This window comes from Oncorhynchus clarkii, chromosome 14 (assembly GCF_045791955.1).
Source record: "Oncorhynchus clarkii lewisi isolate Uvic-CL-2024 chromosome 14, UVic_Ocla_1.0, whole genome shotgun sequence".
Taxonomy (NCBI): Eukaryota; Metazoa; Chordata; class Actinopteri; order Salmoniformes; family Salmonidae; genus Oncorhynchus; species Oncorhynchus clarkii.
In genome coordinates this window covers 6561525-6581763 of record NC_092160.1, presented here as the reverse complement: position 1 = coordinate 6581763, position 20239 = coordinate 6561525, and the positions used below count along the sequence as shown (strand labels likewise).

The window sequence follows — 20239 nt, the reverse complement described above, 5'->3', positions numbered from 1 at the left end:
TTCTCAATGAAAGTGCTTTGGGACATCATCCGTCACCTCAATGAGTTCTAAAGTCCCATGGACCTTTCACTGCAGTGGGCTGAATCAGGGTCACACAGAGTGAATGTGGGTAGTCTTAAACAAATCTAATTTGAAAACAGACGTTTACACTGTAGCGGTATTTATTAGAGAAGAATGATTTTGTTCCGGCGCCAGGCAGGTATTAACCATGCCGAAAGGAAAAGAGTAGAATAGAGAGAGTACCACTACCAGACCCACACACATCAGCAGAAGACACTGCCTAGAATGTAGCCTGTTTACCACACCATATAAAACCCACAGCACAGGGGTAACCAACAAGAATACCTCATACAATAATACTAATAATGGCAGAGCAATTTAACAGCAACTTCATACAAGAAATAACCCAGTCATCAACAGAGGATTTGCAGTAATATGTATTATTGTCCAGTGGAGGAGTGCATGTATGAATGTGGAGGGTGTTCATAGACACAAAGGCCTTAAAAATGTCCACAGTCTTCTCGGCCACATGTCATTAGTACACCTCAATACAGTTCACATAACAATGGCCAGGTCGCAATTGTAAATGAGAACTTGTTCTCAACTTGCCTACCTGGTTAAATAAAGGTGAAATAAAATAAAATAACTTGCAAGCAACCTCTCTTTTAACTAAAATGTCCACCCAATTACTTCTGGCAGGGCAATAATAGGCCAGCTCTGATGAACTTCAATGGGAAGTGCATTGGAACAATAGAGAGTCTGTTGCAGGGTAAAGCACTGGAACGATAGAGGGAAGAGAAAAAGAGAACAAGAGAGATCTTAGCTGTGGTCTTCTGGCGTGCCGGTGTACTGTCTGACTGGCCGATGGTTTGTATGTTAAAGCTTCGCAGCAATGTTGCTACTGATCCATGACGGGCGCGGTCCCAAACGAAAACAACCACGACCTAGAGCGATTACACCGATGATTGAGTTAAACACTCTATAAACTACACACGCTGAAAACAAACAACACTTCTGCAGCACAGCACACACAATCAAACTGTCGCGCCACCCAAGAGCCCCTCCCCAAAGAGCTGAACGAGCTCTCTTTATGTCCTCCTTCCTTACGGCTCATGCGCTCTTAAAGTGCACGGTGGAGGCTCCGAGCGGATTTCGCCACAACACCTCACACAAATGGTTATGGGTTTAATAAAAAAGAAGACACGAGTACCATGTCAGATATAGAGTTGTACTCTATCACTTGTAGAGTTTGCACCCCGATATTACACTTTACATGCATCACAGAAGACTGATATAAAGCGAAACTGTTTTGATAGTCAAACACCGTATTTTCGTCGTTTCATTAAAACAAATCTTTATTGTGACATTATGAAAAATATGAATAACATCCCACTCATGAGACCAAAGAGGGTGCTTTCGATCATTGAATGCAGGAAAGGGCTACATTGTTAATAACATTTGAAAAAACAACTCTGTCAAACACTGGGGAGAAATTGACACAGATATCTCTTTACTCATTATTTCATCAAGTGAATTAAATTGAATGCTTGCAAACACCATTACTTAAGAAGGACAGTTAATACAAATGTTCTCTATTGAAATGATTATAAAATATATAAGAGCAGAAGTTTAAAAAGCATGAATTTCTTCAGAGAATCTGTCAGTCTCTCTCTCTCCACCTCTCTCTCATTGTGTGTGTGTGTGTGTGCCTATGTGCCTGTGTGAGCGCAAACAAGTCTTTAAAACCTGATAAAAAAAAGAAAAGATCAGATAGCTCTTTCCAAAGAGGAGTTTTCAGCAAGGCAATAGCCCCTGGTGGTAACTGGAATTCAAAGCAGAGCAGGTTAAAAGGCACTGAGGGTACATCATGTGTGATGGATGGCTGTTAGAATTGACTGGCTTTCCTGTTGCTTGGATCAGTAGACGACTTGTTGCTCTGTTGCTCAGACTTGTTGCTCTGTTGGAACAAAAGATAAACATACATCCCTTTAGATAGAACACACAATATACCTAGTTGTTGTTGAGTGTGTGTGTGTGTGTGTGTGTGTGTGTGTGTGTGTGTGTGTGTGTGTGTGTGTGTGTGTGTGTGTGTGTGTGTGTGTGTGTGTGTGTGTGTGTGTGTCTGTGTGTGTGTGTGTGTGTGTCTGTGTCTGTGTCTGTGTCTGTGTGTGTGTGTACCTTGGTCCCGAAGAGCAGGTTGATGACCCCTTTGGAGCGTCTGTCAGCAGTGCGGTCTCCAGGAAGACACACAGACATACTCTTACTGTCCCTTCTGAACCGGGATGACTCCGCCTCCTCACTACCATTGGCCACAGACAGAGACTGGCCTGTGGGCAGGGAGACAGTGTGTGAGGAAGTGTGTGTTTGTGTGTGTGTGTGTGTGTGTGTGTGTGTGTGTGTGTGTGTGTGTGTGTGTGTGTGTGTGTGTGTGTGTGTGTGTGTGTGTGTGTGTGTGTGTGTGTGTGTGTGTGTGATACCTGTAATAGCAGGCAGAGATCTGGAGTTGGCGTTGGTGAGAAAGACATTTTCTTGAGAGCCAGGTTCAGACAGGTTGGTGTCACTGCGGAACTCCTGCTTCTTGGACAGCTAGAGGGAGACAGAGAGCAGAGAGTCTCACTGACACTGGTATACAGCAGGAGTCCACAGGCATGTCCAAATACTCTTCCTCTTTTTTCCTCCATGGTTTGAAATGATTTCAATGAAACAGTGGCTGACCCTGTAAAACATTGCACCTATCTGTTTTGTATATACACTACCGTTCAAAAGTTTGGGGTCACTTAGAAATCTCCTTGTTTTTTACATTTTGAAAATATTTTGTCAATTAAAATAACATCAAATTGATCAGAAATACAGTGTAGACATTAATGTTGTAAAAGGGTTAGTAAAAGTATAAAGAAGGCCAGTTTTAGTGTTTTAGTGTTGCTTTAGCAGTATGCTTAGAGTCATTGTCCTGCTGGAAGGTGAACCTCCGTCCCAGTCTCAAATCTCTGGAAGACTGAAACAGGTTTCCCTCAAGAATTTCCCTGTACCTAGCACCATCCATCATTCCTTCAATTCTGACCAGTTTCCAAATCCCTGCCAATGAAAAACATCTCCACAGCATGATGCTGCCACCACCATGCTTCACTGTGGGGATGGGGTTCTCGGGGTGATGAAAGGTGTTGATGGCCAAAAAGCTCAATTTTAGTCTCATCTGACCAGAGTACCCTCTTCCAAATGTTTGGGGAGTCTCCCACATGCCTTTTGGCAAACACCAAACGAGTTTGCTTATTTTTTTCTTTAAGCAATGGATTTTTTCTGGTTACTCTTCCGTAAAGCCCAGCTCTGTGGATTGTACGGCTTAAAGTGGTCCTATGGACAGGTACTCCAATCTCATCTGTAGAGCTTTGCAGCTCCTTCAGGGTTATCTTTGGTCTCTTTGTTGCCTCTTTAATTAATGCCCTCCTTGCCTGGTCTGCGAGTTTTGGTGGGCGGCCCTCTGTTGGCAGGTTTGTTGTGGTGCCATATTCTTTCCATTTTTTTAAAATAATGGATTTAATGGTGCTCCATGGATGTTCAAAGTTTCTGATATTTTTTTAGAACCCAACCCTGATCTGTACTTCTCAATAACTTTGTCCCTGACCTGTTTGGAGAAGTCCTTGGTCTTCATGGTGGCACTTGCTTGGTGGTGCCCCTTGCTTAGTTGTGTTGCAGACTCGGGGGCCTTTCAGGACAGGTGTATATATACCGAGATCATGTGACACTTAGATTGCACACAGGTGGACTTCATTTAATTAATTATGTGAGTGTGGGTGAATAAATTATCTCTGCATGTGTATTTCCCACCGTAAATCATGGAGGAGGAGGTGTGATGGTGTGGGGGTGCTTTGCTGGTGACACTGTCTGTGATTTATTTAGAATTCAAAGCACACTTAACCATCATGGCTAGCACAGCATTCTGCAGCCATACGCCATCCCATCTGGTTTGGGCTTAATTGGACTCATTTGTTTTTCAACAGGACAATGACCCAACACACCTCCAGGCTGTGAAAGGGATATTTTGCCAAGAAGGAGAGTGATGGAGTGCTGCATCAGATGACCTGCCCTCCACAATCCCCCGATCTCAACCACATTGAGATGGTTTGGGATGAGTCGGACCGCAGAGTGAAGGAAAAGCAGCCAACAAGTGCTCAGCATATGTGGGAACTACTTCAAGAGTGTTGGAAAAGCGTTCCAGGTTAAGCTGGTTCAGAGAATGCCAAGAGTGTGGAAAGCTGTCATCAAGGCAAAGGATGGCTACTTTGAAGAATCTCAAATATAAAATATATTTGGATTTGTTTAACACTTTTTTGGTTACTACATGATTCCAAATGTGTTATTTCATAGTGTTGATGTCTTCACTATTATTCTACAATGTAGAAAATAGTCCAAATAAAGAAAAACCCTTGAATGAGTAGGTGTTCTAAAACTGTTGACCGGTAGTGTATATCTCCATCTCTCTCTCTCTCTCCCTATCTCCCCTTTCCCCCTGTTTCTCTCTCTCTCCCTCTCCCACTGTCTGTCTCTCTCTCCTGCTCTCTCTCACCCGTTTGCTGTCCAGTGTGTTGGTCCTGTCTCTCTCTCTCCTGCTCTCTCTCACCCGTTGGCTGTCCAGTGTGTTGGTCCTGTCTCTCTCTCTCTCTCTCCCACTGTCTGTCTCTCTCTCTCCTGCTCTCTCTCACCCGTTTGCTGTCCAGTGTGTTGGTCCTGTCTCTCTCTCTCCCTCTCCCACTGTCTATCTCTCTCTCTCCCGCTCTCTCTCACCCATTTGCTGTCCAGAGTGTTGGTCCTGTCTCTCTCTCTCCCTCTCCCACTGTCTATCTCTCTCTCTCCCGCTCTCTCTCACCCATTTGCTGTCCAGAGTGTTGGTCCTGTCTCTCTCCTCTGGGATGAAGATCATGCTGCTCCTTTTCCTTCTCCTCTTGGAGTTCCTGAGTTTAACCTCCCCCTCTGCCCCTCCCTCATCCACCATGCTCACACTCCCACTGGAGCGCTGCAGGGTGGGGGTCTGGGGGGCCGCCATGTCAGGGAGACCACTGGGGAGGGAGGGAGGCAGGTGGGGGGAGAGGAAGAGAAGGGGGAGAAAGAAGAGGGAGAGAGGGGGGTAAAGGTGTGTGTTTGTTAATCTAGTATGGTTGCATGTTTTCACCCATGTGTGTGGGTTTGCATCTGTGTGTGTGTATGTATGTGTGTGTGTGTGTGTGTGTGTGTGTGTGTGTGTGTGTGTGTGTGTGTGTGCGTGTGCGTGTGCGTGTGCGCGTGAGTCTGTTTCCCATATTGTGAATGGTTGCTGTTCGTACACGGATTGTATATTGCTAGACATAATCGCCTTGTCGAGCTGATAGCCAGCAAGGTGAGACAGGTAGTCTCACCAACAGCACACCTCCATTAACATTCTTGTGTAAGAGGAAGCTGGCTTGATGTTGATGATGATGTGTTTCCCTGTGTGTCAAATATGCCAGATGTTGTTGCTATGGGGGGGAGGCCAGGGGGAGGTGCTCATTTTGGTAGTGGGCTCCTCAACTGACAGCTAAATGGAGGGGGCCTTTGCCAAGAAGCTTCTTACATACCAGCCCCTTGTGGCGCTTTGACAGCCTCGCGTGTAGGTGCAAGCTTGTGGAGCTGATCTTTGCCAGTCTCGGCCACGTACACATGCTTGCGGTGCGTGGACTCCAGATTGTAGGCCAGCCAAAAACTAAGGAGAAGAAGTTGGCTATGCAGAGCTCTGTTTCAACTGTGGTGGGAACCCTAGCTGTTTGGAGAAGGAGGTGCTTTCTGTACCCTTGAGTGCCAGGCATACAGGGACCTTTGAACTGTTTGGATCCTTTTTTTCATGTCAATTTGATTGGTGGGTTCAAATAAAGTATTTCAAATGTGTGTATTTGTGATTGTGTGTGTGTATTTGTGTTTGTGAGTGTGTATTTGTGTTTGTGAGTGTGTATTTGTGATTGTGAGTGTGTATTTGTGTTTGTGAGTGTGTATTTGTGTTTGTGAGTGTGTATTTGTGTTTGTGAGTGTGTATTTGTGATTGTGAGTGTGTATTTGTGTTTGTGAGTGTGTATTTGTGTTTGTGAGTGTGTATTTGTGATTGTGGGTGTGTATTTGTGTTTGTGAGTGTGTATTTGTGTTTGTGAGTGTGCATTTGTGTCTGTGAGTGTGTATTTGTGTTTATGAGTGTGTATTTATGTGTGTGAGTGTGTATTTGTGTGTGTGAGTGTGCATTTGTGTGTGTGAGTGTGTATTTGTGTTTGTGAGTGTGTATTTGTGTTTGTGAGTGTGTATTTGTGTTTGTGAGTGTGTATTTGTGTTTGTGAGTGTGTATTTATGTGTGTGAGTGTGTATTTATGTGTGTGAGTGTGTATTTGTGTTTGTGAGTGTGTATTTATGTTTGTGAGTGTGTATTTGTGTTTGTGAGTGTGTATTTGTGTTTGTGAGTGTGTATTTGTGTTTGTGAGTGTGTATTTGTGTTTGAGTGTGTATTTGTGTTTGTGAGTGTGTATTTGTGTTTGTGAGTGTGTATTTGTGTTTGTGAGTGTGTATTTATGTGTGTGAGTGTGTATTTGTGTTTGTGAGTGTGTATTTGTGTTTGTGAGTGTGTTTTTGTGTTTGTGAGTGTGTATTTGTGTTTGTGAGTGTGTATTTGTGTTTGTGAGTGTGTATTTGTGTTTGTGAGTGTGTATTTGTGTTTGAGTGTGTATTTGTGTTTGTGAGTGTGTGTTACCTGTCTGGATAAGGTTTGGTGGGGGTCCCACACTCAGACCCCTGGAGGGAAGAGATGGAGATGACGGACTGACGGAAGGAGCGAAGGACAGAGCGCGGACGACTTGACTTCCTCTCATCCATATCCGGCTAAGAACGAGGTGTGACGAAGAGGGAAAAGAGAGGGATGGATAAAAATGAGACAAAAGATTAAACGTGAGGTTGGATAAAAGAGAGAGATTAAAAAGAGAGTTAATATAATGCTTTTCACAAACAGAGGTTAAGCTTTGGCATTGCTAGCGTCATTCCTAAAGCTCTTTTCACAAAATAGTTTTTCAGATTGAAATTCTCCTCTGCCCCCAGATACTAGCTCCTTCCAGCTAGCCTATCAGGCCTCACATAAACACTCTCCTTTCCTCTTTCGATTTCACTTTTTCTCTTACCAGCTCCCTCACTCCATACTCCTTCTCCACCTTCTTCCTCATATGCGTGAAGCACTCCTCCATGCGCTCGTGGAAAGGTCGTAGGTCATCTGTCACTCTCTTCCCATGTAGAGAGATTCCCCCACCCAGCAACGGGATCTACAAGAGAGGTATATGATAAAACAGTGTGTTTGTGCGTATGCTTGTACATGTGTCGCTGCACGTGCCTGAGTGTGTGTGTGTGTGTGTGTGCGTACAGTACCTGCCATGCGATGAGGTCTTTGAGACCCTCCAGCTTATCTCTGTCCTCTGGGTGTTGCAAGTTGTACTCCTCAGTGAAGAAAGCCTGTAAAGAGGAGAGGGATAGAAATACGCTGTACTTTTACAGATGACACAGTTCTGGGATGGGGTTGAGACGTGCGGGTAGGTGGGTGGGCGGGTGGGCGGACGGATGAACTCTGACCTTCTCGTACTTGGCGAAGCCCCCCATGACGGCAGGGTCCACAATGCCGTTGAGCAGCATGGAGAGAGGGTTGATGGGAAGGGCGTCGTCGGCCTGGTATTGGTTGATCAGGGTGAGGATCTTGTCATTGGTGCTCTGCATGGTCTCTATGGCATTCTCCAGAGGACTGATGGTGGTCTGAGAGAGAGAGAGAGAGAGAGAGAGAGAGAGAGAGAGAGAGAGAGAGAGAGAGAGAGAGAGAGAGAGAGAGAGAGAGAAAGAGAGAGAGAGAGAAACGAACGGGGTGTTGAAACTAAATTAGTAAAGACAAGATTATGCCGAATAAAACTGAGCAAAATAAATAAACAGTTTCAGGACCATCAACAGTTATGCTACCCATTGCAGAGAAAAGCACTCACCTTGATCCAGCACTGGCAGTGATAGATAGGTAATGGTAAACAGGCAAACTGGTCCACCAAAAGAGAGAGAGAGACAAACAGACACACTTACATGTTTCATGTCTGTGGCCTCAAACCAGCGCAGGATCCCAGGGAGTTTATACACTGTGGTGAACGTGGTGCGCTCAATCCACATGGACTACAAAAGAGGAAGAGAGGAGGAGACAGAGAAAGGAAGAGAGATACAGAGAGGGAGATAGAGAGAAAGAGAGAGCGAGAAAGAGAGAGCGAGAGAGAGAGAGACCATGGGAGAGATAGATACAAATTGAAAAAAGTCCTGGTGTGATCATGTATTGGACCTGCGATACATTGTATTCAGCACAGTCAGGGATCCGGTCAGACACTTACAACAAACTCATTGCTGGGATCCACTGGGCCTTTCCTCACTGGTCTGGAGTAGTGGAAACGCTGCACGTAGTTGGACTTGTAGAAGCTACAACACACACACACACACACACACACACACACACACACACACACACACACACACACACACACACACACACACACACACACACACACACACACACACACACACACACACATACACACAGTAAAGACACATAGAGCGGGATAGAAAGAGGAGGTTTAAACAGTTATCTTTGTGAGACAGAGGTGAAAGGTTGAGGGCAGAGAGGGACTGACTTGATGATCTGGTCAGGGACGGGTTTGCTCTTCAAGCGAGATGGGATCTCCAGGACAGGCTGAACAGTGAAACACTGGATGTCTGAGGCAACTAGGTCAGGAAGGCAACATGACTACAACCCAACCATAGAGGAAGTGAAACGTCTTCGTGTTCACGTGTGTGACTATAAAGCCATGGTGGTCCATGCGACTTAGGACAATGTTAGCCCACTAAACTAAAGACTGAGTGTGTGTATGTGTGTGTATGTAGTGGCGACCCATAATTCAGGGCAGGGCCCCACCTCTATTGAGCCCCACATTTTTAGCAAAAAAGAATACTAATAAAAAAGGCTTACCTGTTTTGCATGTTATTTTGGCATTAATACGTGTCACATATCAGTTTGCAAACAATGTAAAAAAAAATGTAAATCATTGAGTTAATAAAGCCGCATACAAACATGGTCTCTTTCTTGAGTAAGACAGCTCCAAAATGCAGGTGTTTCAGCCTAGCTCAGTGCTTTCTGTGGTGGTGGGGCAGCCAGCGAGAAAATACGGAGCGTAGGGGTTGGTAATGTTCTCTAGTTGCGCCATGATTAGCTCACTGATCTGACAGTTCGTCACCGCCAAGTCTAAGGGTAGGCTTTTACGCTACTGCTACTCTCTGTTTATCATATAGGCATAGTCATTTCAACCATGCCTACATGTACATACTACCTCAATCAGCCCGACTAACCGGTGCCTGTATATAGAATTGCTACTGTTATAGCCTCGCTACTGTATATAGCCTTGCTACTGTATATAGCCTCACTACTGTTATAGCCTCGCTACTGTTATAGCCTTGCTACTGTTATAGCCTCGCTACTGTATATAGCCTCGCTACTGTTATAGCCTCGCTACTGTTATAGCCTCGCTACTGTATATAGCCTTGCTACTGTATATAGCCTCGCTACTGTATATAGCCTCGCTACTGTTATAGCCTCGCTACTGTATCTGTTATAGCCTTGCTACTGTTATAGCCTCGCTACTGTTATAGCCTCGCTACTGTTATAGCCTCGCTACTGTATATAGCCTCGCTACTGTTATAGCCTCGCTACTGTTATAGCCTCGCTACTGTATCTGTTATAGCCTTGCTACTGTTATAGCCTCGCTACTGTTATAGCCTCGCTACTGTATATAGCCTCGCTACTGTTATAGCCTCGCTACTGTTATATCCTCGCTACTGTATATAGCCTCGCTACTGTATATAGCCTCGCTACTGTTATAGCCTCGCTACTGTATCTGTTATAGCCTTGCTACTGTATATAGCCTCACTACTGTTATAGCCTCGCTACTGTTATAGCCTCGCTACTGTATATAGCCTCGCTACTGTATATAGCCTCGCTACTGTATATAGCCTCGCTACTGTATATAGCCTTGCTACTGTATATAGCCTCGCTACTGTATATAGCCTCGCTACATATATAGCCTCGCGAGCAGCTCTACAAGCATCATTACAGGACAAGCGTGCATTGGAACTGGAGAAAGCTCAACTGGAACAACAGAAAGCTCAACTGAATGTTGAGATGGAAAAAATGTCACTGGAAACGGACATAGCAGCATATAATGCCAGACTGAAGGTCCTGGAGAGTGTTGAGTCCACTTCTCAATCCCATGCCGTGGCAGCCCACTTACTAAGCCAAGAAGATGGAATGAACTCATATTTTGAAAACCAAGAACCCGAGGTCTATGAGGATGCTGCATTAGGTGCAGTTCCAAAGACCCCGTTAAAAAAGGGTTTTACAACAACCGACAACAAAGCCATCAAAACCTATGCAGAAAACAGCCATAAACCACACCCCCCAGCAGTCAACAGCAAGGTCTAGCAATCAACACAGTGGGTATAAGTCATGATCCCAGCCATGATAACCTGTCTACTGTCATACAAAGGCAGAATTAAATTGCTGGCCTCCTTGCACTACAGCACACACAGGCCCCACTCCCTGTTAGGGAGATACCTATGTTTGACGGTGATCCTCTAAACTTTAGACCATTCATGCGTGCATTTGAGCATGGCATAGAAGATAAGACAAGCAGCCACCAGGATAGGCTCTATTACCTGGAACAGTACACCTCTGGTTAGCCCAAAGATCTGGTCCGCAGTTGTCTGCATATAGAAGCCAGAAGAGGCTAAGAGGTTGTTAAAGGAACACTTTGGCAATGAAATTAAAGTCACCACTGCTTACATGGAAAAAGCTTGGAACTGGACAAACATCAAACCGGATGATGGAAAGGGACTGGGTGGCTATGCACTCTATCTTAGAGGTTGCTGTAACGCTATGCAAGACCTACAGAACATGGAAGAGCTTAATCTTCCCTCCAACATAAAGTTGATCATGTCAAAACTTCCCTACAAACTAAGGGACAAATGGAGGTCTGCAGCATGTGATATTTTCGAGAGAAGCCACCTGAGGGCCCAGTTCAGTGACCTGGTGACAGTCATGTAAAAACAGGATCCGTTGTATGGAGATACTCAAGATCCCCTGTCCAACCAGCAGCAGACTTTAACCTGTTGAGTGTAGGAGGCAGTGTTTTGATGTTTGGAGTGAAAAACGTACCCAAATTAAACGGCCTATTTCTCAGGCCCAGAATCTAGAATATACACATAATTGTCAGATTAGGATAAGTTTCCAAAACTGTCAAAATATTGTCTGTGGGTATAACAGAACTGATATTGCAGGCGAAAACCTGAGGAAAATCCAACCCGGAAGTGGCTTCTATTTTGAAAGCTCCATGTTCCATAGCCTGCCTTCGCTCCATTTAAAGGGATATCAACCAGATTCCCTTTTCTATGGCTTCCCCATGGTGTGAACAGTCTTTAGACATAGTTTCAGGCTTCTATTTTGAAAAATTAGCGAGAAAGATCACATCGCGTCAATGTATGTCTGGGTGCCAGCAGCGTTTTGCATGCGTAACAGCTTGGAGCAGCCATTTTCTCTCTCTCTCCTACTGAAGAAGCTACAGTCCAGGTTGATATATTATTGATTATATATTGTAAAAAAAACCTGAGGATTGATTATAAAAAACGTTTGACATGTTTTTACGAACATTACGGATACTATTTGGAATTTTCGTCTGCGATGTCGTGACCGCTTAAGCCTGTGGATTTCTGAACAAAACGTGCCAACCAAATGGGGGTATTTTGGATATAAAAATCATCTTTATGGAACAAAAGCAACATTTATTGTGTAACTAAGAGTCTCGTGAGTACAAACAGCCGAAGAGCCGAAGAGTGTGATCCGTGACCTATCGAAAGCAAAACAGTGGAGGTATTTGAACTCCAAACATAACTCAGCCAATGATGCCTCAAGAAGGTTACATGTTGACACTTTCCTGAACTCAAAGAGATGGCTCAAAGGACCAGAATTCCTGGAGAAACCAGAAACTCAATGGCCGAAAGTCCCAGAGGAGCTTGGCTCCATCCCTCCGGATGATCCAGAGGTGAGAAAAGACGTCATCGTAAACAGTACAAGTGTGGAAGAAAAGAGTCCGACCAGCAAACTGATTGAGTATTATTCAACATGGAACAGCTTGAAGAAAGCAGTTGCCTGGATGCTGAAACTGAAGAGACTTCTTCTACAGTTTAGCCAGAAAAAAACGATCCAGGATCAGATCAGAGTTTAAAAACTCACTGAAGAAACAAAGTGACAAGTTCAAACTGATATTTGGAAAAGAAAGTCTGTCTGTGGATGACCTAGATGAAGCAGAAAAGGTTATTAGATTTGAGCAACAACAGCACTTTAAACAAGAATTTGCACTCGTTGTGAAAGGAAAACAATGTGCCAAGAAAAGCGTCTCAATCTGTAAGCTTGATCCAATTGTTGACAATGGCATTCTGAGAGTGGGAGGAAGGCTGCTATGCCTACAGAACTAAATAATCCTATGATTCTTCCCAAAGACTCCTACATCTCCAGACTGATCTTACTCCACATCCATGAGCAGGTTGGCCACTCTGGGAGATGTCACATGCTTTCCAGACTTCGACCAGTGATATTGGATACCTTGTGCCAACTCCTTAGCAAGGAAGATCCTTAAGAGGTGTGTCTTCTGCAGGCGGATGCAAGTGGAGCTAGAGTAATTATAGTAATTCAAAACGAATTACTGAAGGTTGGAGTGACATGGTCATTCAAACCTCCCTCTGGAGCCCACCATGGGGGGGGGGGGGGGTTATGGGAGAGGTTGATCGGACTGGTGAAAAATATCCTCTATTCAGTCCTTAAAGAGCAAGTATTGAATGATGAGGCTTTGCAGACGGCTTTGTGTGAAGTTGAGGCGATCACGAACGACAGACCAATCACAACTGTGACAAATGGCCCTAATGATCAGGAACTCCTGACCCTGAACCATCTGCTTCATCTGAAAACGAAGCCAGTCCTGCCACCAGGACTATTCCAGAGAAGCAACCTATACTCACAGAGGAGATGGAAGCAAGTACAATATATCACTGACCTCTTCTGGAAGAGATGGCTAAGGGATTATCTTCTACATATGCAGAAGCAGAACAAGTGGAACAAAACTAAGAGAAACTTCTTGTTGTCTTCTGTCGATGACACCTCCCCAAGGAACTCTTGGCCAATGGGGCATGTGGTGGAGGCTTTCCCAGGGGCCAAAGGTCGTGTCATGGTTAAGACCAAGACCATTATCTTACAGAGACCTATCAATAAACTCTGTCTGCTCCTGGAGGCAGTTGATGGAGACACGCACACACGAACACACACACACACACACACACACACACACACACACACACACACACACAGTGCTCCATTTTCAAAACACGTGCACCTCTGAATCCTGGATGTCGTACTCATACATTTTTGGACGTCAAAACTCTTGACATTTTTGGAAGTTGAACACTTGAACACTTCAACTCTGAGACTGAGGTCAATGGCCTCTTGTCCTATATGGGACTTTGTATATTTGTATGAAATATTCATGCATTTGGTGAAATATTAGGTACGTACCTTTTATGATTTATCTTCACCTGATTGAGATATATTCCTTTGTCATTAGAGCAACTTCGTTTTTGGCTCCACCTCTTGCCCATTCATTGTACTGCGGTGTGTGTTAGTAATAGGATAAAGGCAGGAAGTTGGGCCTTCGGGGGAAGAGGGCTCCTATCTAGATTTTTTGTTAGATAAAAGAAACCTTTTTGTTGCAGCGTATCCCTGGATCTCATGGAATGGTTTTTGCCGTTTTGGGACCTTCGAATGTGGACTGTATGCGTCCCTAAACAATCCCCCTTCAGGCTTGGGCAGTGGCTATGGTCAATTGGTAAGGAAGCCACTACAAGGCTGAATGAACTGTTTCGCTGCCAGACAAGGCTCTGCTGATGTAGCCTAATGTAGCCAGGTGGTAAGGTGTTGGCACTGCTGTTGGGACAGCTTTATGTAGGCCCTAACAGTCACGTGTGCTCCCTCTCTGGGCCTCTAGGTCACTTGTTATGGCGCACACCTGTCACCATCGTTGCGCACACCTGCACGTCTTCAGACTCACCTGGACTGGACTGATTACCTTCCCTTCGGGTTCCTTCCCCAGGCGTTCTTGTCTCTGTGTCTGTGTCGTGTCTGTGAGTTGCTCGTGTTTTCTTGTTTTGTGTTACATTTTGTTTATTTGATTAAAACACTCCCTGAACTTGCTTCCCGACTCTCAGCGCACATTGTTACACTGACAGTTTGTCACCGTTATAGTGCAAGGAGTGTATTGTTTAGTGTTGTGTTGGGACTTTGCTGGCATGCATCCCACTTTTTTTTGGTTTTTTTGCCCCACCAAGATTTACATGCTGAAATCGCATCTGTGTGTATGTGTGTAGGTGTGTGTGTGTGTACATTGTGTGTGTGTGTGTAGGTGTGTGTGTGTGTACATAAGGATACACTGCAAAGGGGAGAGTCTGACGTCGTCTCCAGGCATGGTGGTGATATTGAGACGGACCGCGCTGGGGAACTGACTCATCAACTGGTTCTGGAAGTCTTCTCTACGCTCGTACTCCTTCCCCCGGTGGATGAACACCTTGTTCTGAGGTTATAAACAGTTATACACAGTCATAAGGTGGTTACGAATAGTCATAAACACTACATAAGACTGTATTCTTTTTTTTGGGATGTTGATATTGCTACCTCTTGTGGATGGACAATCTGTTGTTTACTTCGTAAGTGCAATAAACCACTATTGACCTCCCCAAAATCATGTAGATATAAGCTCTTTCACATTTAATTTGGAGCTAAAAACTAGACATTGTGAATACAAGGTTAGGCAGATGCTTAGACATACCCTGAGGAAAGGAGGGTAACCCTGTCCGTAGTAGCCCACAGCAAAGTAGTCTGGCTTGGGCCTCAGGATCGTCATAATGTTCTCATAGAACCTAGCCTGCTGCTTCTGCAGAGAGAGGGGGATGGGGGGGGGGGGGGGTAGAGAGGTATAGGAAAGAGGGAGAGAGATGAAAGGTTCGGGAGAGAGAGAGAGAGAGAGAGAGGATGTTGGGGGAGATAGAGGTAGTAGGGGTGGGAGAGATATAGGTGGGAGAGAGGGTTAGGGGGTAGGGTGGAGAGGGGAAGAGAAACAGACAGACAGGGAGTGTGTGGGAGAAACAGACAGAGAGAGTGTGTGGGAGAAACAGACAGACAGAGAGTGTGTGGGAGAAACAGACAGACAGAGAGTGTGTGGGAGAAACAGACAGACAGAGAGTGTGTGGGAGAAACAGACAGAGAGAGTGTGTGGGAGAAACAGACAGACAGAGAGTGTGTGGGAGAAACAGACAGACAGAGAGTGTGTGGGAGAAACAGACAGAGAGAGTGTGGGGGAGAAACAGACAGACAGAGAGTGTGGGGGAGAAACAGACAGACAGAGAGTGTGTGGGAGAAACAGACAGACAGAGAGTGTGTGGGAGAAACAGACAGACAGAGAGTGTGTGGGAGAAACAGACAGAGAGAGTGTGGGGGAGAAACAGACAGACAGAGAGTGTGTGGGAGAAACAGACAGACAGAGAGTGTGTGGGAGAAACAGACAGACAGAGAGTGTGTGGGAGAAACAGACAGACAGAGAGTGTGTGGGAGAAACAGACAGACAGAGAGTGTGTGGGAGAAACAGACAGACAGAGAGTGTGGGGGAGAAACAGACAGACAGAGAGTGTGTGGGAGAAACAGACAGACAGAGAGTGTGTGGGAGAAACAGACAGACAGAGAGTGTGTGGGAGAAACAGACAGACAGAGAGTGTGTGGGAGAAACAGACAGACAGACAGAGGAAGATAGAGACAGGATAAAGCTACAGCAAGACAAATGATACACCCTGTCTTTCAACGCTGAAATACCAGAGAAAAGATAAAAGGACAAAATCCAAGGGCAAGAATCTATCATATTTATTGCACAATGACAAATTTCAGAGGAGTGAAGTGAGACTCTTGGGAGGCGAGAGAGGAGAAAAACGACGGGATGGGAAGCGGAGGAGAGGAGTGTATTGAACAGTCACTCCAAATGTGATGTACTTTAAGGGCTGAAGGAGAGGAGAAGTCAAGAGAAACCGAAAAGAGTGGAGGAGAGTTCTCGGGGGTCCCTGTGAAGGGTGTTAGAAATCAAGAAGAAACGCTAATGAAGGCAGCATGCCGACAAAACATCCATATGCGGAACAGGACGCAACAGCGTGTCTTACCAGACTCTGGCTGAGCAGCTCGTATTCAAACACTTCCATCTCGTACTGGTCAGCCAGCTCCTTACACAGAGTTATAGCTTCCTCCCACATCTACACAACCCAGAGAGACGAACGATTACCAACACACACCCATGGAGAGAAGAGAGGTTCTACGAGAGGTTCCAACTCCCACACTTCTACAGAGAGCAGAGACGTACGTAACATAGCAAGATCAGCGACTCCGCAACAGAGAGCACAGAGACTGTGTTCAACTTCAATGCATCTATCCATCCAGCCAAGACACTATACAGAATCGAGATAGCCGACTCCTGCTCCTGACCTTGCCCTTGTCGAAGTACCCGATGATGGTTTCGTAGAGACTCTCCTTCTGCTGGCGCTGGGTCTGACAGCTACGCACCTCAAACTGGGGACTGCACTGGTCCTCTGACCACTGCGAGGGGAAGACGGTGGTGTAGGGATTTAAGGAGGGGTGGAGGGGTGGAGAGATAAAGAAATAGAGGGGGCAGACATGAAACAATCAGAGCGGAAGGACATGCTATAAACAGGACTGTGAAGGCTACAGGACAAGGGTCCCCAATTACAATCATTTTTTTCTTGAGTGGATGGTCAGGAGCATAGTTCTATAAATATTTTGTAGACCGCAAATTGACCGCAAGAAGCTCAAACAGATATATACAGTGGTTCTCCCTTCAAAAGTTGTGGCGAACTGCAGCACAGCTTGCAGGGTGCCGCTGAATTCTATGGCACGTTACTTAAGTGTCAGCCATTGTTGCCAGAATGTATCAGAATCTGCCACCGTCTACCACAGAAGGTCGCGGCATAAAGCTCGAAACTTTTAAAGGAAGAACCACTGTAGCATTTGACAAACACCGAATCATTTAAACCTTGACTACACTGAGAAACATTAACATATGCCTCTATATTAATGTGTGGGGATACTTGGGAATTGGTTTCCTACATTAAAATCACTTTAAGTTCCTGGTGATTTTACAGTCCTTCATGTCCTTTACAGACTTTTTTTTGTGCTCAGAGGACCAATTAAAATTACAAGTGAATGTCAGTGCGTGTGTGTGCGTGTGTGTTCGTGGGTGGGTGGGTGTGTGTGTTCGTGGGTGGGTGTGTGCACGCGCGTGTCTGTTTATGTGTACCTTGAGCAGGCGAGAGTGAAGCAACAGGGTGTATGCAGCCTCTGTGTAGTTTTCCACAGCCATGTGAAGGTCTCTCAGCTTGTAGAGGTATCTGTAACACACACACACACACACACACACACACACACACACACACACGGGTTAATACACATCGGGTTAACACACATCGAACAGGTTTTCATCAAGGATCTCTCTACCATTGTCCACTAGATGTCAGGGTTGCCTAGACAACTCAGTGACTTGACCAACATTCTGTGATACACGGAGCCAATCTGTTATGTGATTGTGATGGCTTGACCTGTACACATCACAGTCTGACGTGAACACTGTGGAACTTAGTGGGCAGAACTTTATTGTGTCCTCGGGGACAAAAAACACAAGTCTGCCCTCACTTGCCTTAACCCTAGATCTCCCTTTCACCTCTCTCTCTCTTTCTATTTATCTTCCTTTTTTCTGTTCTCTCTGCCCTCTCTTTTCCTCTTATTTCTCTCTGTCTCTCTGTCTCTCTCTGTCTCTCTCTGTCTCTCTGTGTCTCTCTCTGCCCTCTCTTTTCCTCTTATTTCTCTCTGTCTCTCTGTCTCTCTGTGTCTCTCTCTGTCTCTCTGTGTCTCTCTCTGTCTCTCTGTGTCTCTCTCTGCCCTCTCTTTTCCTCTTATTTCTCTCTGTCTCTCTGTCTCTCTGTGTCTCTCTCTGTCTCTCTGTGTCTCTCTCTGTGTCTCTGTCTCTCTGTGTCTCTCTCTGTCTCTCTGTGTCTCTCTCTGCCCTCTCTTTTCCTCTTATTTCTCTCTGTCTCTCTGTCTCTCTCTGTCTCTCTGTGTCTCTCTCTGTGTCTCTGTCTCTCTGTGTCTCTCTCTGTCTCTCTGTGTCTCTCTCTGCCCTCTCTTTTCCTCTTATTTCTATCTGTCTCTCTCTGTCTCTCTGTGTCTCTCTCTGTCTCTCTGTGTCTCTCTCTGCACTCTCTTTTCCTCTTATTTCTCTCTGTCTCTCTCTGTCTCTCTGTGTCTCTCTCTGTCTCTCTGTGTCTCTCTCTGCCCTCTCTTTTCCTCTTATTTCTCTCTGTCTCTCTGTCTCTCTGTGTCTCTCTCTGTCTCTCTGTGTCTCTCTCTGTCTCTCTGTGTCTCTCTCTGCCCTCTCTTTTCCTCTTATTTCTCTCTGTCTCTCTGTCTCTCTGTGTCTCTCTCTGTCTCTCTGTGTCTCTCTCTGTGTCTCTGTCTCTCTGTGTCTCTCTCTGTCTCTCTGTGTCTCTCTCTGCCCTCTCTTTTCCTCTTATTTCTCTCTGTCTCTCTGTCTCTCTGTGTCTCTCTCTGTCTCTCTGTGTCTCTCTCTGTGTCTCTGTCTCTCTGTGTCTCCCTCTGTCTCTCTGTGTCTCTCTCTGCCCTCTCTTTTCCTCTTATTTCTATCTGTCTCTCTCTGTCTCTCTGTGTCTCTCTCTGTCTCTCTGTGTCTCTCTCTGCCCTCTCTTTTCCTCTTATTTCTCTCTGTCTCTCTCTGTCTCTCTGTGTCTCTCTCTGTCTCTCTGTGTCTCTCTCTGCCCTCTCTTTTCCTCTTATTTCTCTCTGTCTCTCTCTGTCTCTCTGTGTCTCTCTCTGTCTCTCTGTGTCTCTCTCTGCCCTCTCTTTTCCTCTTATTTCTCTCTGTCTCTCTCTGTCTCTCTGTGTCTCTCTCTGTCTCTCTGTGTCTCTCTCTGCCCTCTCTTTTCCTCTTATTTCTATCTGTCTCTCTCTGTCTCTCTGTGTCTCTCTCTCTGTGTCTCTCTCTGTCTCTCTCTGCCCTCTCTTTTCCTCTTATTTCTCTCTGTGTCTCTGTCTCTCTGTGTCTCTCTCTGTCTCTCTGTGTCTCTCTCTGCCCTCTCTTTTCCTCTTATTTCTATCTGTCTCTCTCTGTCTCTCTGTGTCTCTCTCTGTCTCTCTGTGTCTCTCTCTGCCCTCTCTTTTCCTCTTATTTCTCTCTGTCTCTCTCTGTCTCTCTGTGTCTCTCTCTGTCTCTCTGTGTCTCTCTCTGCCCTCTCTTTTCCTCTTATTTCTCTCTGTCTCTCTGTCTCTCTGTGTCTCTCTCTGTCTCTCTGTGTCTCTCTCTGCCCTCTATTTTCCTCTTATTTCTCTCTGTCTCTCTCTGTCTCTCTGTGTCTCTCTCTGTCTCTCTGTGTCTCTCTCTGCCCTCTCTTTTCCTCTTATTTCTCTCTGTCTCTCTGTCTCTCTGTGTCTCTCTTTGTCTCTCTGTGTCTCTCTCTGCCCTCTCTTTTCCTCTTATTTCTCTCTGTCTCTCTGTGTCTCTCTCTGTCTCTCTGTGTCTCTCTCTGCCCTCTCTTTTCCTCTTATTTCTCTCTGTCTCTCTCTGTCTCTCTGTGTCTCTCTCTGTCTCTCTGTGTCTCTCTCTGCCCTCTCTTTTCCTCTTATTTCTCTCTGTCTCTCTGTCTCTCTGTGTCTCTCTCTGTCTCTCTGTGTCTCTCTCTGCCCTCTCTTTTCCTCTTATTTCTCTCTGTCTCTCTCTGTCTCTCTGTGTCTCTCTCTGCCCTCTCTTTTCCTCTTATTTCTCTCTGTCTCTCTCTGTCTCTCTGTGTCTCTCTCTGTCTCTCTGTGTCTCTCTCTGCCCTCTCTTTTCCTCTTATTTCTCTCTGTCTCTCTCTGTCTCTCTGTGTCTCTCTCTGTCTCTCTGTGTCTCTCTCTGCCCTCTCTTTTCCTCTTATTTCTCTCTGTCTCTCTGTGTCTCTCTCTGTCTCTCTGTGTCTCTCTCTGCCCTCTCTTTTC

The 20239-nt window shown here is 45.4% G+C and overlaps 1 protein-coding gene across 1 annotated transcript in view; it reads right to left on the bottom strand.

The window, feature by feature from the left end:
- Positions 1-1307: 1307 nt before the first annotated feature.
- The window catches only part of LOC139366186 (dedicator of cytokinesis protein 2-like), a 155079-nt gene continuing 136147 nt past the window's right edge, over positions 1308-20239 (bottom strand). Inside the window, exons 36-51 of the mRNA XM_071103373.1 lie at positions 17493-17583; positions 16664-16774; positions 16345-16434; positions 14970-15074; positions 14573-14714; positions 8685-8766; positions 8388-8472; positions 8092-8178; positions 7603-7779; positions 7402-7485; positions 7161-7298; positions 6740-6867; positions 4865-5054; positions 2478-2586; positions 2179-2327; positions 1308-1957 (exon numbers count right to left, since the gene is read on the bottom strand). Of these exons, the coding sequence (XP_070959474.1) occupies positions 1886-1957; positions 2179-2327; positions 2478-2586; positions 4865-5054; positions 6740-6867; positions 7161-7298; positions 7402-7485; positions 7603-7779; positions 8092-8178; positions 8388-8472; positions 8685-8766; positions 14573-14714; positions 14970-15074; positions 16345-16434; positions 16664-16774; positions 17493-17583 (1840 nt within the window). The 3' untranslated portion in view covers positions 1308-1885. The remainder of the gene's footprint in view (positions 1958-2178; positions 2328-2477; positions 2587-4864; positions 5055-6739; positions 6868-7160; positions 7299-7401; positions 7486-7602; positions 7780-8091; positions 8179-8387; positions 8473-8684; positions 8767-14572; positions 14715-14969; positions 15075-16344; positions 16435-16663; positions 16775-17492; positions 17584-20239) is intronic.